Source organism: Gossypium hirsutum, chromosome A11 (genome assembly GCF_007990345.1).
Source record: "Gossypium hirsutum isolate 1008001.06 chromosome A11, Gossypium_hirsutum_v2.1, whole genome shotgun sequence".
Taxonomy (NCBI): domain Eukaryota; kingdom Viridiplantae; phylum Streptophyta; class Magnoliopsida; order Malvales; family Malvaceae; genus Gossypium; species Gossypium hirsutum.
Genome location: NC_053434.1, coordinates 21,957,498 through 21,974,216, shown reverse-complemented (window position 1 = coordinate 21,974,216; position 16,719 = coordinate 21,957,498). Strand labels below are relative to the sequence as shown.

Sequence of the window (16,719 nt, the reverse complement as noted above, 5' to 3'; positions counted from 1 at the left end):
CCAAATAATGTAATGCAACATACATAATAATGTGTTAAGTAATCTTACAATTCGATAATTCAATTAACATACATAATCATACGTATTTCTTATATTTATAAAACGAATTCACTTGCATTAAATAAACTTTGTTAAAATAAAATATGCATACAAATAATAAATTTAATAACAACTTACTTGTAAATAACACTTGCTGAGAATAGATTTGAAGAATCATGATTTTACCATTGTTGCCAAGAATTGAACCCTTTGTCCTTGTCTTTCGAAGCTTTAACAACAACACCTCCACAAACTTATAAAATCTGACTTATTTTTATCTCCACCATTAATAAAAACCTAAGGTTATTTTACAAAAGAAGAGAAATAAGAGCTGACTGTATATAAAGAACAATTTTTACAAGAGTTACATCGTTTAAGCCGCCCATTTTCAAAGGAAATTAAATCGATAAAAAAAACTTACATTAATAAGTGTTTTAAATTCATGAATGATAAAAAAATATGAATGTGACAATTAATTTATCTACTGAAATTATTAATTAGATCGGGATTAAACAAGCAAAAATATTTTATTTAACCCTTCATAGTTCAAATTATCACACAAACCTGTAATTCAAGTTCTGAAAATTTTCAATTGAAATATTCTTTGAGAACAACTTCTCATTCACCTTGATTTTTTAAACATGCTAAATTTTACATATTGCTGTACAAATTCAGTAATAACTTAACCATAAAATGAATGATTTTTATTAAAAATCCTTAGGCTTTGATTTTTACTGATACTTTAGATAATTGCAAGCTCATTTATGATATCCAAACAGTTTACAGCAACATATCCTGAAGATTGGTTTGGACCGGATCAATGGTAATTGACTTCCCAACTTTGGTGAAATTGGATTGAATCAGGTTGAACTTGGAAGCATATCTTGAACATTCAAGATTTAGCTCGAGCTCATTGAAGATATTCTTTATACTTGTTATCTTACTAGTTTTATGGGGAGTTTGATTGTAATTGATTTAGAATGTTAGTAAGTCTTGATTCCTTATAAATTGAGGAGATTTGTATATGTATTGTACTGGTGAGAAAACATTTATTCTTGTTCATTGAGGAATGTTTCTTGAGAGTGCATTGAGTGAAAAATCAAATGTGTTATTTGGTTATTGTTCTAAGTTTTTAGGGGAGAAAATTTAGAGGAGAGTTGTCTAGATCTTAAGTAAAAAAAAATGAAGAGCCTATTGAGAGGAACCAATTATCTCATTTTTTAAATTGATAGTGACCTAAGGAATATTTAAACTAATTTGTTATTTGAGTTGTAAAGTTCAACTCAACTTAACTCAACTTGAACTCAAAAACCATTTACTTATTCAAGTTTATTCGAAAAACCGAATAATTCAATTCAATTAACTCAAAATTCTAAAAAAAAAATTGACTTTTCGAGTTGAACCAACTTTTACTCACATGTGGATCTCCAGTCCCACCATACTTAGTTGCCATAAGTGGGTTTAGTCTAGTGGTGGATTTTGTCCATATTATTGTGGTTCACTGTTCGTATATAAGTTGTAATGGTTTAATTCTACTTTGTAATTGCCCAAACATTTGTACTTGTAATTTTGCTTGCGATTGTAATATAATTATACTATACTTGTAAACTCTAAAAAATATATGTAAATTTTTAAAACTTATCCTACAATAAAAATTTATAACATATATAAGAAAAAATTTGAAAAAACTTTTAAACTTACTAGAATTAACTTTGTTATTTTAATTTTTTTATTTATAACATCTATCACCTTTATAAATGAGAATTTTAATTTTACTAAAAAACTTGGTTAAAAATTTACTTGGTAAGAAATTTTAGTATAATTACAAATAAGAATTTTGATTATATTAAAAAATTTATTAAATGAATTTATATGATAATAAAAAAATTATAATGAATTGTTTTATCTAAATTATTATGTTTCAAAAAAGTAAAAAGAAAAAAATGTTTTAAATAGTAATTTTTAAATTATTTATATAATAACTAAGTTTATATTTCATATATAAAAGTTTATAATAATACATTTTTATCATATAATCTCATATATTATATTTATATTAATTGTATATTATCTACAAAATATTATGGTGAATTTATTCATAGTTAATAAAAATAAAAATTGAACAATAAAAATTTTAATTTATAATATATCAACTTTTTATCCTTTTTACAAATGCTTTAATAACGATTAATTTTTTTATTAGCAATATATTTGCATTATTAAAATTATTTAAGTGTTTTAGATTGTGCGATTGAAGTCCTGCGTTCAAATCCCTTCCCTTGAATCTTTATTAATTTTCGCCCTAACACTTATAAGAGAATATTTGGTTTATAAATTATTTTTGTACAATTGATGACAAAATGAACATGTTGGTTCAGTACTAATGTTTTAGCTTACCTTAAGGTTTTGTGTTTGAATCCTCACTGTATGTGCAAAGCGGGAAACATTTTTGTTTCTCTTACACTGTCAACCTATTTGGCAGAATTTGGGATAAATTTAAATTCTGGGGAATATCTGATAAGTGGGTAGTTAAGGGGATTTAGTGGCAGAATTTTTGTTTCCAATCTACTTGTTATTGAAATTTTCTTTTCTAACATCATTTCTTTTGTTTTCTTTCTCTTTTGCGCATATTACCATTTTTCCTTTCCTCATTGGAGAACTTAGGTACATTTTTTTTTTCTTTCATTACTTTGATTTATCATTTGTTGTCGCTTTGCTATAGTTATGGACGCTTAGTTTTTGCGTGGTGCCATCGTTACTATTGTGCCATTTTTGTGTTGGGTATCGTATACTTTTTTCTTTCCTTATTGTTTGTTATGAACCGTTCTTTCATGTAAAGGATGGGTGGTTTATTTAAGTTTATAGCTTCGGTTGTAATTGTTAGTAGGAAACTTTGTAGGTGACGAATGTGTGACATTTACTCTTTCGGCGAATAGTGAGCTTTAAGAACTATTGCTTCTATTTGTGGTAAGCGATCGAGTCATTGTAGGGGTTGTTTTGGGTTGTGTAAAGGCCGATTGTATTTTTCGCATATGGTCAAGTTAGTGTTTGAATTTCATGTATTGATTGTTAATTAATTCATTTTGAATGTCATTTTTAGGTGTTGGAATCGCATCTGTTGTGTCGGCATTGAAAAACGATTAGGTGTGTAATGAAAAATTTAAAAAAAAAACAAATGGCACAAAGTCGAAAATTTGATAGTTGACGCCACACAACCATGTGCCAAGCCGTGTAAACCACACGATTTGGGTCAATTGGGCCACACGGGCGTGTGTGAGACCGTTTGTCAGGCCATGTGTGTAACATCCCAAACCTGGCCTAGATGTTATGACCAAATTTGGAGATGTTGCTACGATTTATTTAAAAATCTAGAAACCATTCATTTTTTTAAAATAATGCTTGCTCTTATTTAGTAAAATCCGAGTTTAATTAGGAAATTTATCTTTCTTAGCTATTTCGATAAATTTGGCGATTATTTACGCATAACACACTTATAATTATAGTGAAAAAACTTAGTCGAGTTGAATTTTGAAAATGCAGTTTTTTGTTGTAAAATTCATCGTTAAGCAAATCAATTTCAACTTACCAAAATCATTTAGACAGTTAAGATAAAAAAACAAATAAAATCCAAATGTTAAAACAGCTCCAATATGTTCGAACAATCCTTAAAAATCAAAATAGTAAAATAACGAAAAATAGTGTAATTAACAGAAATGTTCAACCGAGCTCCCGTCACACCGACCAATCCTAAGTCTGAGGGGTACTTGAAAGTAAACAGAAAAACCAAGAGTGAGCTTACAAGCTCAATGTGCAACATAATAGAATATCAACATATAGTAATCAAACATATATATCATAGATAAAATTCATATCAGATCATAACAAATGCAATTTTACGTTCCTACCCCCATCTGCTACACACCATCTCCGACCATCCAACACACCATATAGGGTATTTAAATACCCATCTAACCCTATACACTGCTTAGTGTCGATATGACACTTTTCAGAATATTCGCAGCTTAGCTGCCTAATCATTAGGCGATTTATCGCCATTTACAGAAATATGTGTGCCTATGCCACTAGATATGTTAGAGGTATATTTGCCTACACTTCCTCCATATACACAAATCCCACCCCAAATGCACATACAAATATTAACAGATAACAAAACATACATGTCATACATGCTCTTATAACAGATATGGATCAGACTTACCATAAATATAGTTCATGCTATGCATATATCATATTTATCATATAACACATATCATTATTTTTATGCTAATAAAACATTAGAAGTCATGTTTTTAAGCTTAATTAATACCCTATGAACCATATAGGAGGTCTACGTTTGACCCAAACAATCCTTACGACCCTAAGGTAAAATTTAGAATTTTGAGCCCACACGCCCCAATTAGCCTAAACTGTGTGTCTCACATGATCCAGCACACAGCCTATCATATGACCATGTGTCACACACGGCCTACCATATAGCTGTGTGGCACCAACAATTCACTTTTTTTTGTTTTCGCCTTTCTTGTTTTCTCGGGATTTAGTTACAAACCTTGGTTAAAATGCACGCTCAAAAATAAATATTCCAGCACCTAAAAGCATCAAATATTAACAAAATCAGCCCTCAACTGCGCAACGATTAAGTGATGAAAAACTTAAATTTTCCTAAAATACTAAACCGACCACAACTGATTAACCCCCAAACAGTCATAACAGTCCCAAATTGGCAGAATCGCTTACTTTCAAACGAACAACACCTCCCCAAATCTTAACTCGTCGATGAAATATTTGCTTCTTGAATTTCCCCTAAACAAATTAATTAATTATCACGATTAAAAACAATCCCCAAAAATAAATATCCAACAGCAGAACTTAAATCTTACCCAACACTACAAAATCACATAGGAGTGTAATAGCATAGAAGGAATTGAAGCACATAGGTTATAACAATGGTAAAAGAAAAATCAAAACTGATAAGGAAATATTGGGAAAAAGAAATTAACAAGATCGACACAAGAATAGACGAAAGAATAGAAGAAAAAAAGCAAAGAAGAACAAATTGCAAAAGCAGATAGAAGAATAGTGGCGTGAAATAGGAGGTTAAAGGGAAAAAGCAACGTGGGGGTTTGTTTAGGGTGATATTATTTTATTTAATTATACTATTATTAAAACCAAAAAGAATAATCACCTAAAGGTTATTTTCCTAAAATTAAGAATACACATCTATTTCCACAACTAAACAGTTATCTAACTAAGAGTTTAAATCAAATCTAAACTCCTCCCTACATTGACAAAAAGAATAAAATACTATAATATGCTCACAAAGAGTTTTGAACTCACGACCAAATAATACAATCAAATGTCTAAACCACTAAAGTATATACATCTTTTATGACAAATTTGGAGAAAACAAATGTTTAAATTTTTTGGGTGTTACAACTCTCCTCCCTAAAAGAAATTTCGGCATCAAAAGTTACCTGATTCAAATAGATGTGGATATTGCTGTCGAATTGAGTCCTCAGGTTCCCAATTAGCTTCCTCATTACCATTATTTTGCCACAGAACCTTAACCAAAGGAATAGTCTTTCTCCTCAAGGCTCTAACGTCTCGATCTAGAATCTGAACCAGCTCCTCCTTAAAAGTCAAATAAGATCTTACCTCAATCTCCTCAACAGATACAATGTGAGATAGGTCAGAACGATATCGCCTTAACATGGAGATGTGGAACACATCATGGATATGTCAACTCTAGAGATAGTTCTAACCGATTGGCGACTGATCTTACACGTTTCAGAATCTGATAAGGCCCAATGGACCTAGGGCTCAGCTTGCCCTTACATCCAAACCGAAGGACCTTCTTCTATGAAAATACTTTAAGAAAAATATGATCACTCATAGAATACTTAATATCCCTCCTCTTCAGATCTAAATAGGACTTCTGTCTATTAGAATATGCCTCAATATGATCCCAAATCAGTTTAACCTTATCTTTAGTCTCAGAAACCAACTCAGGACCCAAAACTCGTCCCTTGCCCAACTCAGTCCAACACAACACGGTACAAAACTTACGACCATACAAAGCCTTGTAAAGTGTCATCTGAATACTAGATTGAAAGCTATTATTATACGCGAACTCAGTCAACGGTAGAAAATCCTCTTAACCACCTCGGAAATCAATCACACAAGTTTGTAACATATCCTCCAGTATCCGAATCACCCTATCAAATTATCCAGTTCTTTGAGGATGGAATGTTGTATTCAAGTCTAATCGAGTACCTAGAGCCTCATGAAGTTTCTTCTAGAACCCCATGAAGTCTAACAATCTCAGAAATATACAACTTAGTCAGTTTTGCAAAGAATAATCAATCCTGACCGGAATGAAGTGAGCAAAACTGGTCAAACGATCTGCGATAACCCAAATAGAATCCTTCTTAAGGGCAACCAACTAACGAAGTCTATAGTCACTTGCTTCCATTTCCAAAGGGGAATCTTAACGGGTTGAAGCAAACCCGAAGGCAGTTGGTGATCAACTTTAACTTACTGACACGTTAGATAATAAAAGACAAAATTCATTACCTCCCATTTCAAACCAATCCACTAGTATAACTCTCCAAGATTCTGATACATCTTATTCCCACTGGGATGCATAGTATAAGGGTTACATGCACTTCCCGTAGAATAGATTGCCTCAAACCAAAATTGTTAGGAATACAAACCCGACCTTAAAAATATAGAACCCCATCACTGTTTATCCCATAGTTAAAAGTACTACCTTAGACGAGCAAACATCGCCTTCAAATCAGTCATCGCTCTACGACAAAAAATCAAAATTGATAAGGAAATATTTGGGAAAAAGAAATTAACAAGAATAGCACAATAACAAACGAAAGAATGGAAGAAGAAAAAACAAAAAAGAACAAATTGTAAAAGCAAAGAGAAGAATAGTGGCGTGAAATGGGGTTATGGGGAAAAAGAAACTTGGGGGTTTGTTTAAGGTGATATTATGTTATTTAATTATATTATTATTAAAACCAAAAAAGATAATCATCTAAAGGCTATTTTCTTAAAATTAAGAATACACATCTATTTCCACAACTGAAAAGTTATCTAACTAAGAGTTTAAATCAAATCTAAACTCCTCCCTACATTGGCAAAAAGAATAAAATACTCTAACGTGCTCGCAAAGAGGTTTGAACTCACTACCAAAGAATACAATCAATGGTCTAAGCCACTAAAGCAAATACCTCTTCTATGACAAAGTTGGACAAAACCAATGTTCAATTTTTTGGAGCGTTACAATATGGGTCACATGGGCTTGCCAGTTAGGCCATGTTGGCCATACAGGATTGTGAGCCCATTTTCTAAAATTTCACCCTAGGGTCGTATATTTCATGCGAATCAAATTTAGCCCTTCCGTAGGGACCGTATGGTATAAATATGACTAAAAGTCTTCATATTTAATGCTCTGTTTCTATTTAATGTGACTTATGATTGCACGATAGGTATGTTATGCGTTATAGCAGAATGTGTTTTATGCTAATGTGATCTAAAATCTATTGTAAATAGCATGTATGACATTCACACATTCGATATCTATTTATTTATGCATGTGCATCAGGGTGGGTTTGATATGTGATGGATGAAGTGTATTCTGACAGTATTATTGCAATTTTGGTGATTAAACCGCATTATCTGTCTGGCAGCTCAACTACACCTTTATGAGTGGCATACCACCACGACCCGGTGTGATTGGATGGAGGGACTCTTATAGTCCTAATTGGTTGAATGGAGTTGGTGTGCAGCGGATAGGGGTAGGATCTGTGATTGCATTTGTTTTCGAATCTGAATATACATCTGTATCCGATTATGAAATACAACTGATTCTATATATGATAATATATTTTAATCTGTATCTGAAAACGTATTTGTTTAGTTATGTATATTTGATTTGTTGCTTGAGATGTGTTACACACTAGGCTTCTAGCCCACCTATTTGCTTAATACGTTTCAGGTGATCTTCAAACTTAGGACTGGACGGCGTGTGGGAGCTCAGATTGATTTCTCACCTAAGTTGGTTTGATTATTTTTAATTAATCAAGTTTTTCGAACTTTTGGGTTTTTGAACTAAGTTTTTATATTTGGTTTGTTTTTGGGTTTTCGCTTAATCGTTGGTTTTTTTGGTATTTTAAGATGAAATTGCAAAATCATATGATTTACCAAATTTAGAATTCACTCTTTAAAATTAAAACTCTGAAATTCCGTTGCAAAACTAAACAAGTCATTAAGTGATTTCATTATAGGATAAGTGTTTCGAACATAAGATTTGACTAAAATTTGTAAGATTTTTTCTGTGAAATAAATAAGTGTTATGTGCAACACGTAAGAGATTTGCTAAAAAATAATATTTCAAATCACGTGATTATTAAATTTAGAGAGAAAATTTCTTAAAGTTTTCACTATTTTATAAGTAAACCTTTAAGACATTGTGTTGTGAAATAGATATTGTCAAACTTGTGATTTTCCTGAAACTTGTATAAGCTTAGTTAAATTAAGATTTTAGGTCATACAACTTCTAAGCTAGATTTTTAAATTAGTTTTCACACGAGTTGATGTAACTTTTCTAGATTCGGCCATAACGTCTAGGTTGAGTTTGAGGTGTTAAAATAAAAGTTTATGACTCCTCAAAATTGTTACCGATTCCACGTAACCACAGTAGTTTTAATGATAGTTTAATTATAAATTTCATCCCTCTATAAAAATTGAAAAGTTAATCTATGTACTTTAATTTATCAAAACTTGATCATCACATTTTACCAAGTTAAAAAGCTAATCCAATTAAATAACATAGTTAACATTGTCATCAAATTTCTAATTTAGAAATCATTAATTATATATGCAAAGAATTTAAAAAAAAATAACAAATTAGTAAATAAAAAGAATTTAAAAAAATAATTATTAATTAATAGGTAACAAATTAGTAAAAACCAACTGTTAGAAGTTTTTGTATAACATTTCAATTGTTTTTCTTAGAAAGAAAATTTTATTATCTTGTGTAGGATTTAAGCCTGTTTTGCATCTAAAAATCTTTTCTGGTTTTAATTTGCACTCTAATAAGCTTTTAACATATACCCAAATTAACCAAATATAAATTCTTAATATAAACCTTAAACTTAAATTATGGGCCGAATCAGATATTAATAAAAAAATAAAAGCTTCTTCAAGTGTACAATTAAAATTTATGAACAACCTACAAAAACTGATTAAAAGATCTACTTTTTTACATTAAAGTAATACTTATAGATACCAGTTAAGGATTTTTAATTACTAATTTAGTAAAAAGTTTCACTAAATAAAATGTAATACTCCTTCAACACCACATTAACCGAAAATTGATTATAATTTTTAATAAACCTTAACTAATATCCTTATCCACTAATTAACATTTAATTATTTAACTTTAAAAACACAAAATTGAAGTTCAGAGTTGGATTTCTCTTCACTACTGTCTTGAAAAAAAAATTCCTGCAACAATATAAATATTTATATTTGATGTAAGAATAGTTTATAAATTCATATATTATCAATAAATCAAATAATGCCATGCCAGAAAAAAAGAATTTGCATTTATTTAAAGAAAAATATATGGCAGCATCTGATTTGTTGATAATATATGAATATATACTCTGTTAACGCATCAAATATAAACTTCAATGTCATTCTATTCAAACTCAAAAAGATTTCCACCTCAAATTTAGTACGTTTTCAGTTGGAAGGATCGTCCAATGGCTTCAAATACACTTGTACTCCATATTTAGGCTTTATTGTCATGACCACAACTGGAGCATGTCGATAACGCTCCGAAATCGTGAAGCTAAACCGAGAAATCAACATCGCTAAGATGATCTTCGCTTCCATAATTGCGAAAGATTGGCCGATACAATTCCGTGGGCCAGCAGCGAAGGGTATGAAATGGCGACCGGCTGCAAAGGGTCTCGAATTAAACCTCTCTGGATTGAATTCATTGGCATCTTTTCCCCATAATTCTTCACTGTGATGGATGGCCAGCACCGGTATCCATAAGGATAGTCCCTTGGGGATAAGCAGGTCCCCTAACTTTATGTCCTGGAAAGCCATTCGAGGCAGCACTGTTGCTGGTGGATATAGTCTCAGTGACTCATTTATAACCATTTGTAGCTGCAAAATCAATTTCAGTATTACGATTTAAAAAAAAAAATCAAACTAAACCAAACAAAACCAACCCCGACATTATGATTTGAATCGAATTTTAACTTTATCAATTTTTTTTCCTTCTTTTGATACCCTATTGTTCAACCTTAATCGTTTGAACTTTTTTTGGGTGCTGATCAACGATTGTAATATTATAATTAGGCCAGCGAAGCAGCTAAAAAAGTTTAATAATTTGAGGGGGGGAGTTATTTAGGCATTCTTTATAGCAAAAAAAAAAAACAGTTTGGAAGGTACAAATTCAAGAAGTGGAGAGCCATGAACTAATGGAGCTAGTTGTTGAGTGTATAATCTATGGTGGAGACTACCAATTTCATGTAATATCTTTGCTGGATCCCCTTTAAATTGCTTTGTCTCGTGGAGACAATCCTTTAATATTCTATGGTTTTATATTCAAATATGCATGCTTTGGGGGTCTTATGATAATCTAAGAAAATGGGGGAGAGCCAATTAGGATTTTGGTGTACTATGTTAAAAAAAATGCAATTCTAAGTATCGGATACATATATTTATTAAAAATATAGGATGTTTAATTGATTTTTTTTTTAATTTTAGAATACTATATCCTATCATTCGTATATAAATTTTAGAAAAAATAACAAAAAAAACTGCAAATTGAGTTAGACCAAAATTAGCTAGTGGTCTAATAGTCTGTTATTTCATTAGATAAAAGAGAAAGAAAAGAGTCCTTTCATAAACACCCATAAAATATATTTTTTTTAAATCCCATTATTCAAGAAAATAAATGAAGAATGAGTGAGGGTGTGGAACATAAAATGGTTACCAGAGTGAGTTTGGGGAGTTGATCAAGAGAGGGGACTCCACCATCGCAGACCTTATTCACCTCGTCTCGAACCTTTTGTTGCCAATGAGGGTTAGTGGCCAATAACATGACAGTCCACGTAAGTAAAAGAGCTGTTGTTTCATGGCCGGCAAAGAAGAATGTCTTACATTCATCCATTATCAACTCTAAATTTATCTTAAATTTGCCTCCCCGTCTCTCCTTTTCCATCTCATTCAGCAATATGCCTAACAAATCATTCCCATACGAACTGCTTCGTCCTATCTCCATACAATCTTTTCGGCTTTGTATGATCTCCATTAGTAATCTCTCTACCTCCATTTTCAATGCCTTTATTTCTCTGTTGTATTTAGTCGGAAAAAACCTGTCAAATGTTTATCAATCTATTACATATTTGTCTCTCATTTTACCTTAAAATGAAACGGTCCGATGCGAGGAATATGCTTATGTTGGATACACTGAACCTGGAAAAAATAGATACTCACCGGCTTCCGGGAAAGCAAAGGTGCCTGCTGGCCTGAGCACAACGGTGTTGCAGAGATGTTAAAAGATGGAATATTTGCTTGCCTTTTTCATAACTGGTATCGAATTCGGTTCTAGCGATAATATCGGCGGTGAGTCTAGTCATGTATTCGCCGATTTCGAACTCGTTTTGGCCAGATTTCACTTCATTTAGCAGTGATTGGAGCATGTGTTTAGTGCATTCCACCATGTGTGTTGAATAACTCTGTTGAATTCCAATTCCAAAATATCAGAAAAGATAAAATTATGGACTTGGGAAACTTTTTTCTTCGTTTGGGGTCCGACCTGATTCAAGTCCAAAACGATGAAAAAGATAAAATGAAGGTAAAAGGTATACCAGTTTACCTTAAGCTTATCTCCCATGAATGCTGGAGCAGCAATATGTCGTTGATGGTACCATTCTTGGCCATTGGCCATTAACAAACCTTTACCAGTAAAATGCTTTGAGCCTTGCTGTTGCAGCCATGATTTGCCTGTCACAAGGTGGTGCTTCGTCATCAGTTCTTTGATCAATTCTATCTCTGTCAAACACATCCTTGGCTCAATCCCGTGCCAGTATATAAATCTTTTCCCTGTCAGATTTTCCCAGGAAACAAACACCAAGTTCAGCTGTCTGAAAAATTCACCTTATACGGTGAGATTTCATTACCATATATATACACGTATATATGGCAGTATATAAATATTTTTTTCCCAGAAAAAGAAAAACTGTCAGCATATATTTATAGCATTACCATAGGAGTTAGACCACTTGACATAATGAGGCAGAAGGCGGCCAACGACGTCGTGGTGGACTCCGTCCATATCATTTACGGTGGATTGGGAGGTTAGAGTAACCATCTCAATGATATTACCCGTTAATCTCCAGGGTTTGGGGCCACGAACCCCTTGTTTTTGCATCATGTTCTTGATGCGTCTAGGAATCAAAATGTAACAGTGGATAGTGTCAAACACAAGTTTGAACACCAATGAAATGAATAGAACGGAAAGGGTCGTCAAGCAAACCACCATAGCTGACATGGCAGTGATCTCTGCAAATCAATAACTACAAGTTATATAACTAATATGTATGTGAGTATATATATAGTTTGTGTGAGGAGAGAAAGATAGTGGAGGAAGGGAAATTTGTATTTGGTGGTTAATGATCACAAAAGCATAGTGGGAATTTATAGTACAAACAAAGGATCATCATGAATCTTTTTTTAAAAATGAAAATTAAGAAAAAAATTTAAAAAATTTTGGGGTTTTTTTAACCAATGAATTGAATTTAGGGTTAGCATATATAGCATACGTTATATTTAAGTTTAATTGAATTAATCTTGAATGAATTAGCTATCTAGTTAGAAAATGATTAAAAAAAATTATAGAATAAAAGATATTATATGAAAAGTTATATATATATATAAATTCTATAAAATAACACAATTTAAATAGAAACCAAAGCTTTAAATAATATCTTAAATTTTGGGATGTCAAAAATCTTCAAAATTTTATTTTTTTTCATTTCATTCATATCATGGGTGTGTAATAGTATAATATTATTTAAGTACTAATTTAGAAGAATTTTTTTATTAATATGATATTGAGAAAGAGGATGGTAATAACAGGGATTGAATTCGTCTCATCTAAGTGTTTAACAAAAACTCTAACCATAATTTTAAATAAAAATTGAAACTAACAAAAGAGTAAATTAAATATACCAGTGGAAATTTTAAATAATATATAATTAATTTTTTTTAGAGAAAGTAACATAAAACTAGTTTTTTTTAATATTTCTCCCTTTAAAAATTAAAATTATTTTAAAAATATAATTTTCCTCTTTAAAAATTATAGTGAGTATTAACTGTATGGATGAAAATGGTAATTAAATTATGATTTTCATGGAGTAAACTATTAAATGCGTAGTGGGCTGGTGGAAAAAAAAACCATTAAGGTAATTAGTGGATTCTTTTTAAAATTTTGAAATTTTAGAAAAAATTACATAATTATTTTATTTATTTATTTTTGTGAAATGATAACTTTTTAATTGAGTTTTTTTTTTGAATTAGTGATATTAACTCTATTAATAATATAGAGACATTGGTAATTAACATGTAACGTCAGAATTTAATTATTTGTATTTATACTTGTATGTTTTAACCTTATATTCTTTTAAGTTTTATATTGAGATATTATTGGTGTATTGAATGCAAAACCAAATTTTATTAAATATATATAGGTGGGTATTTGGAAAATTGTTAGTTGTAAATTTTTTTATTTTATAAATAATATTAAAAAATTATTGCGTGTCTTTTTTTTAATATTTTACTACATTCTTATAAGATATTTGTCAATTTTTTATGCCTACTTGTGAAATTTTAAAAACTCTACAGATAATATATCAAATAATTTTCATATATTAAATTGAGGTTGGTTGAATTGGTAATAGAGATCGAAACATGAAAGGATAAAAATACCAATGTTTCACCCTCATATGGAAAAATGTTGAACTTATTTAGTATTATTGAGTTGGGTATGTTTTCTTAGATTATTTAACTTATAAATACACTTACTATACGAGTGAAATGCAAAAGCATGTAATAATTTATTTATAAAAAAAATAGTGTAAATAAAAAATGTGAGCTTTGGTCGGATGGTGAATTATAAATGTTGAAATCCAACTCAGTGCTTATATAAAATGATATAATTATTCTTAAAATAATATAATTTAATATGTAAAATGAGGGTAGTTTTTTCATTATGTAATTAAGTTGGTACTCGGTTGACTTGTGATGCTAACTTTGTATTTAATATATAGTATAGATTGAGTAATCTATATTACATTTATTTTTTTTATTGTGTTGATATTACGATTCAATTGGTCATCAATTTAATTGAAAAATGATTCAAAATTCTTCTATTTAAAAGGTAACAAATATTATTACAATGATGTTTTTATATTTTTACATGAAATTTATAAAAAAAATTATAAAAAATTAAAATAAATATTAAATTCAGATTGCTTGAATTGGTGATAGGGATTCTACCATAGAGGGTAAAAATGCTAATGTTTACCAACAAATGGTTAGAAGAAGTGGAAGTGAATTTCTTTCCTAGGCATTTAGAACAAGTTCAACTTCTAGAGTCATTATTGTTGGGAGAGTTTTACCCAAATATCACCCCATGTGTGGTTATTTACAAAAAAAAAATGCTAATGTTTGACTCTCATATAGAAAATTATTTAGCTTTATTTAGTATTATTGAGTTGGTTATGCTTTGTCAGATTACTTAATTTATATCAAATTTTTAATTGAATCAATATATCATCAATTTAGTTGAAAATGGTTTAAAATTCTTCTATTTAAAAAATAAAAAATTATTATATAATAACGTTTTTAGTTTTTTATATTTTTATATGAAATTTATAAAATAAAATAAAATCCAATATAAATTAATAAATGATGAGGCTTCAACCTAAAACACCAAAAACTCTAAAGTTATAATTTGTTATTTCAACCAAAATCATATTTAGTTTTTTTTTAAAAAAATTTACTAATTTTTATATTTTTTCACTCACATCGTGAATGTGTAATAAATTATTAAAACAAACATTCATCATTTAATTATTATATGTAACATAAGGTAAACTACAGCTCGTTAGTCACTTTAAAGTTATGTTGTTCATATTTTGTTCACTCTAAATTTTTTTTTTGCTAATTTGGTCACAGCCGTTAAATTAACCAAATTGTTCACTCCACCATTAAATCAAATTTTTTTATTTCTTAATTTTTTTCCCTTTTAGAGGTGTGCATGGGCCGGGCTACCCAGCTCAACCTGAATGCCTGCCCGAAAAATGGGAGGGTTCGGGTAAAAATATAGGCCCGAAATATGGGTTTGGGCAAAAAAAACTTTTTTGGCCCGGCCCGAATTATATACTAAATATATATTTTTTTTATTTTTAATCATAATTACATTTTATTTTTAATTTTAATATAATCACTTTTTATTATATTTTCAATTTGTGTATTGTTTTAAGAATTATTTTAATATATTTTTTATTTGTTTCTTGTTTTAATATTTGTTTTAAATGTATTTGATGATTTAATATATTTTAAAATTTTTTATTTAATGAAATAAGTTAAAAAAATTTAATATGGTCCGGGCCGGGCTCGGGCTTAACAATTTTATTTCGGGCCAAGCTTGGACAAATTTTTAGGCCCATATTTTGGGCCGGGCTGGACCCGGGCCTAGGAAACGGGCTAAAATTTTGTATTCTATTCCCTTTCCTTATTCTCTTTTCTTTCATTCCTTTTCATTTTTTTTTTCTTTCCATTCTTTTTCCTTTCCTTTTCCTTATCTTCTTTCTTAAACCCATCTCTTCCTTTTTTTACAAAAATGGTGAGATTTTCATGTTGTGGAAGTAGATAAGGCAAGTTTTGAAAACCAAAGAGAAAAAGGAAAAGACATTGAGAAAATGGATGGATCTAGATTTGATGAGCTTTTATCCTATTGATAGTGTTCTAAGCTTAGCAGTGTTGGCAATGGCATGCACTCAAGAGAATCCTCTAGCTAGGCCAAGCATGAAGGAAATCTTCAGCCTTTTTGTTCTTATTCATCCATCTTTCTAGATATCTGATGGCTCTTGGGCTTCGAGAATAGAAATAGAACTCGATCAGGCTATTGCTCTTATAGTTGCATGTCAAGTGTTGCAGAAAATCAATATGTTTCAATTTAGTATAGTAGCTAATGTATAGTTTTGTTTTGTAATATATTGTTTGAGCTTGGTTTTATATTTGTAAGATGTTTTATTAATGTGAATATGGATCATGCATAAAAACTTCTTCTCCTACAATCACTTACTTGACAGTCCATGTATTTATATTGCGATTGTATTATTTTTTTGTGATATGTCTTGCAAGTTTCCACGATTCATACCATTATCCTTTCATATGCATCTTTTGTACTATAGGACTGCTTAAGACCTTCAATTCTAGCATAACTACTTAAACTCGAAGACACTAAACATATTTATATAGAACCTCAAAAAATATTTAATATGTCTGAAAATGGAAAAACAAATAATTGTAAGTGTAGCCATTGGAGATTTGAATCAACTC

At 30.3% G+C, this 16,719-nt stretch overlaps 1 protein-coding gene across 1 annotated transcript; it reads right to left on the bottom strand.

Annotated features, from left to right (window-relative positions):
* Window positions 1-9,383: 9,383 nt before the first annotated feature.
* On the bottom strand, window positions 9,384-12,783 carry LOC107912725 (cytokinin hydroxylase). The gene is made up of 5 exons (XM_016841030.2): window positions 12,358-12,783; window positions 11,969-12,195; window positions 11,587-11,828; window positions 11,084-11,465; window positions 9,384-10,248 (listed from the first exon to the last, which is right to left on the bottom strand). The coding sequence occupies exons 1-5, from the start codon at window positions 12,641-12,643 to the stop codon at window positions 9,817-9,819; spliced, it is 1,569 nt and encodes a 522-aa protein (XP_016696519.1). The 5' UTR covers window positions 12,644-12,783; the 3' UTR covers window positions 9,384-9,816.
* Between the last annotated feature and the right edge of the window lie 3,936 nt (window positions 12,784-16,719).

Bases quoted from the DNA above. Each gene is read 5' to 3' on its own strand.
- LOC107912725 (XM_016841030.2), bottom strand. From the start codon at position 12,643: ATGTCAGCTATGGTGGTTTGCTTGACGACCCTTTCCGTTCTATTCATT. The intron at 12,196-12,357 runs GTAATGCTATAA...AAAATCTGACAG, and splicing joins CAAGTGGTCTAACTCCTATG to GGAAAAGATTTATATACTGG. The intron at 11,466-11,586 runs GTGAGTATCTAT...AACATTTGACAG, and splicing joins CTTTGCTTTCCCGGAAGCCG to GTTTTTTCCGACTAAATACA.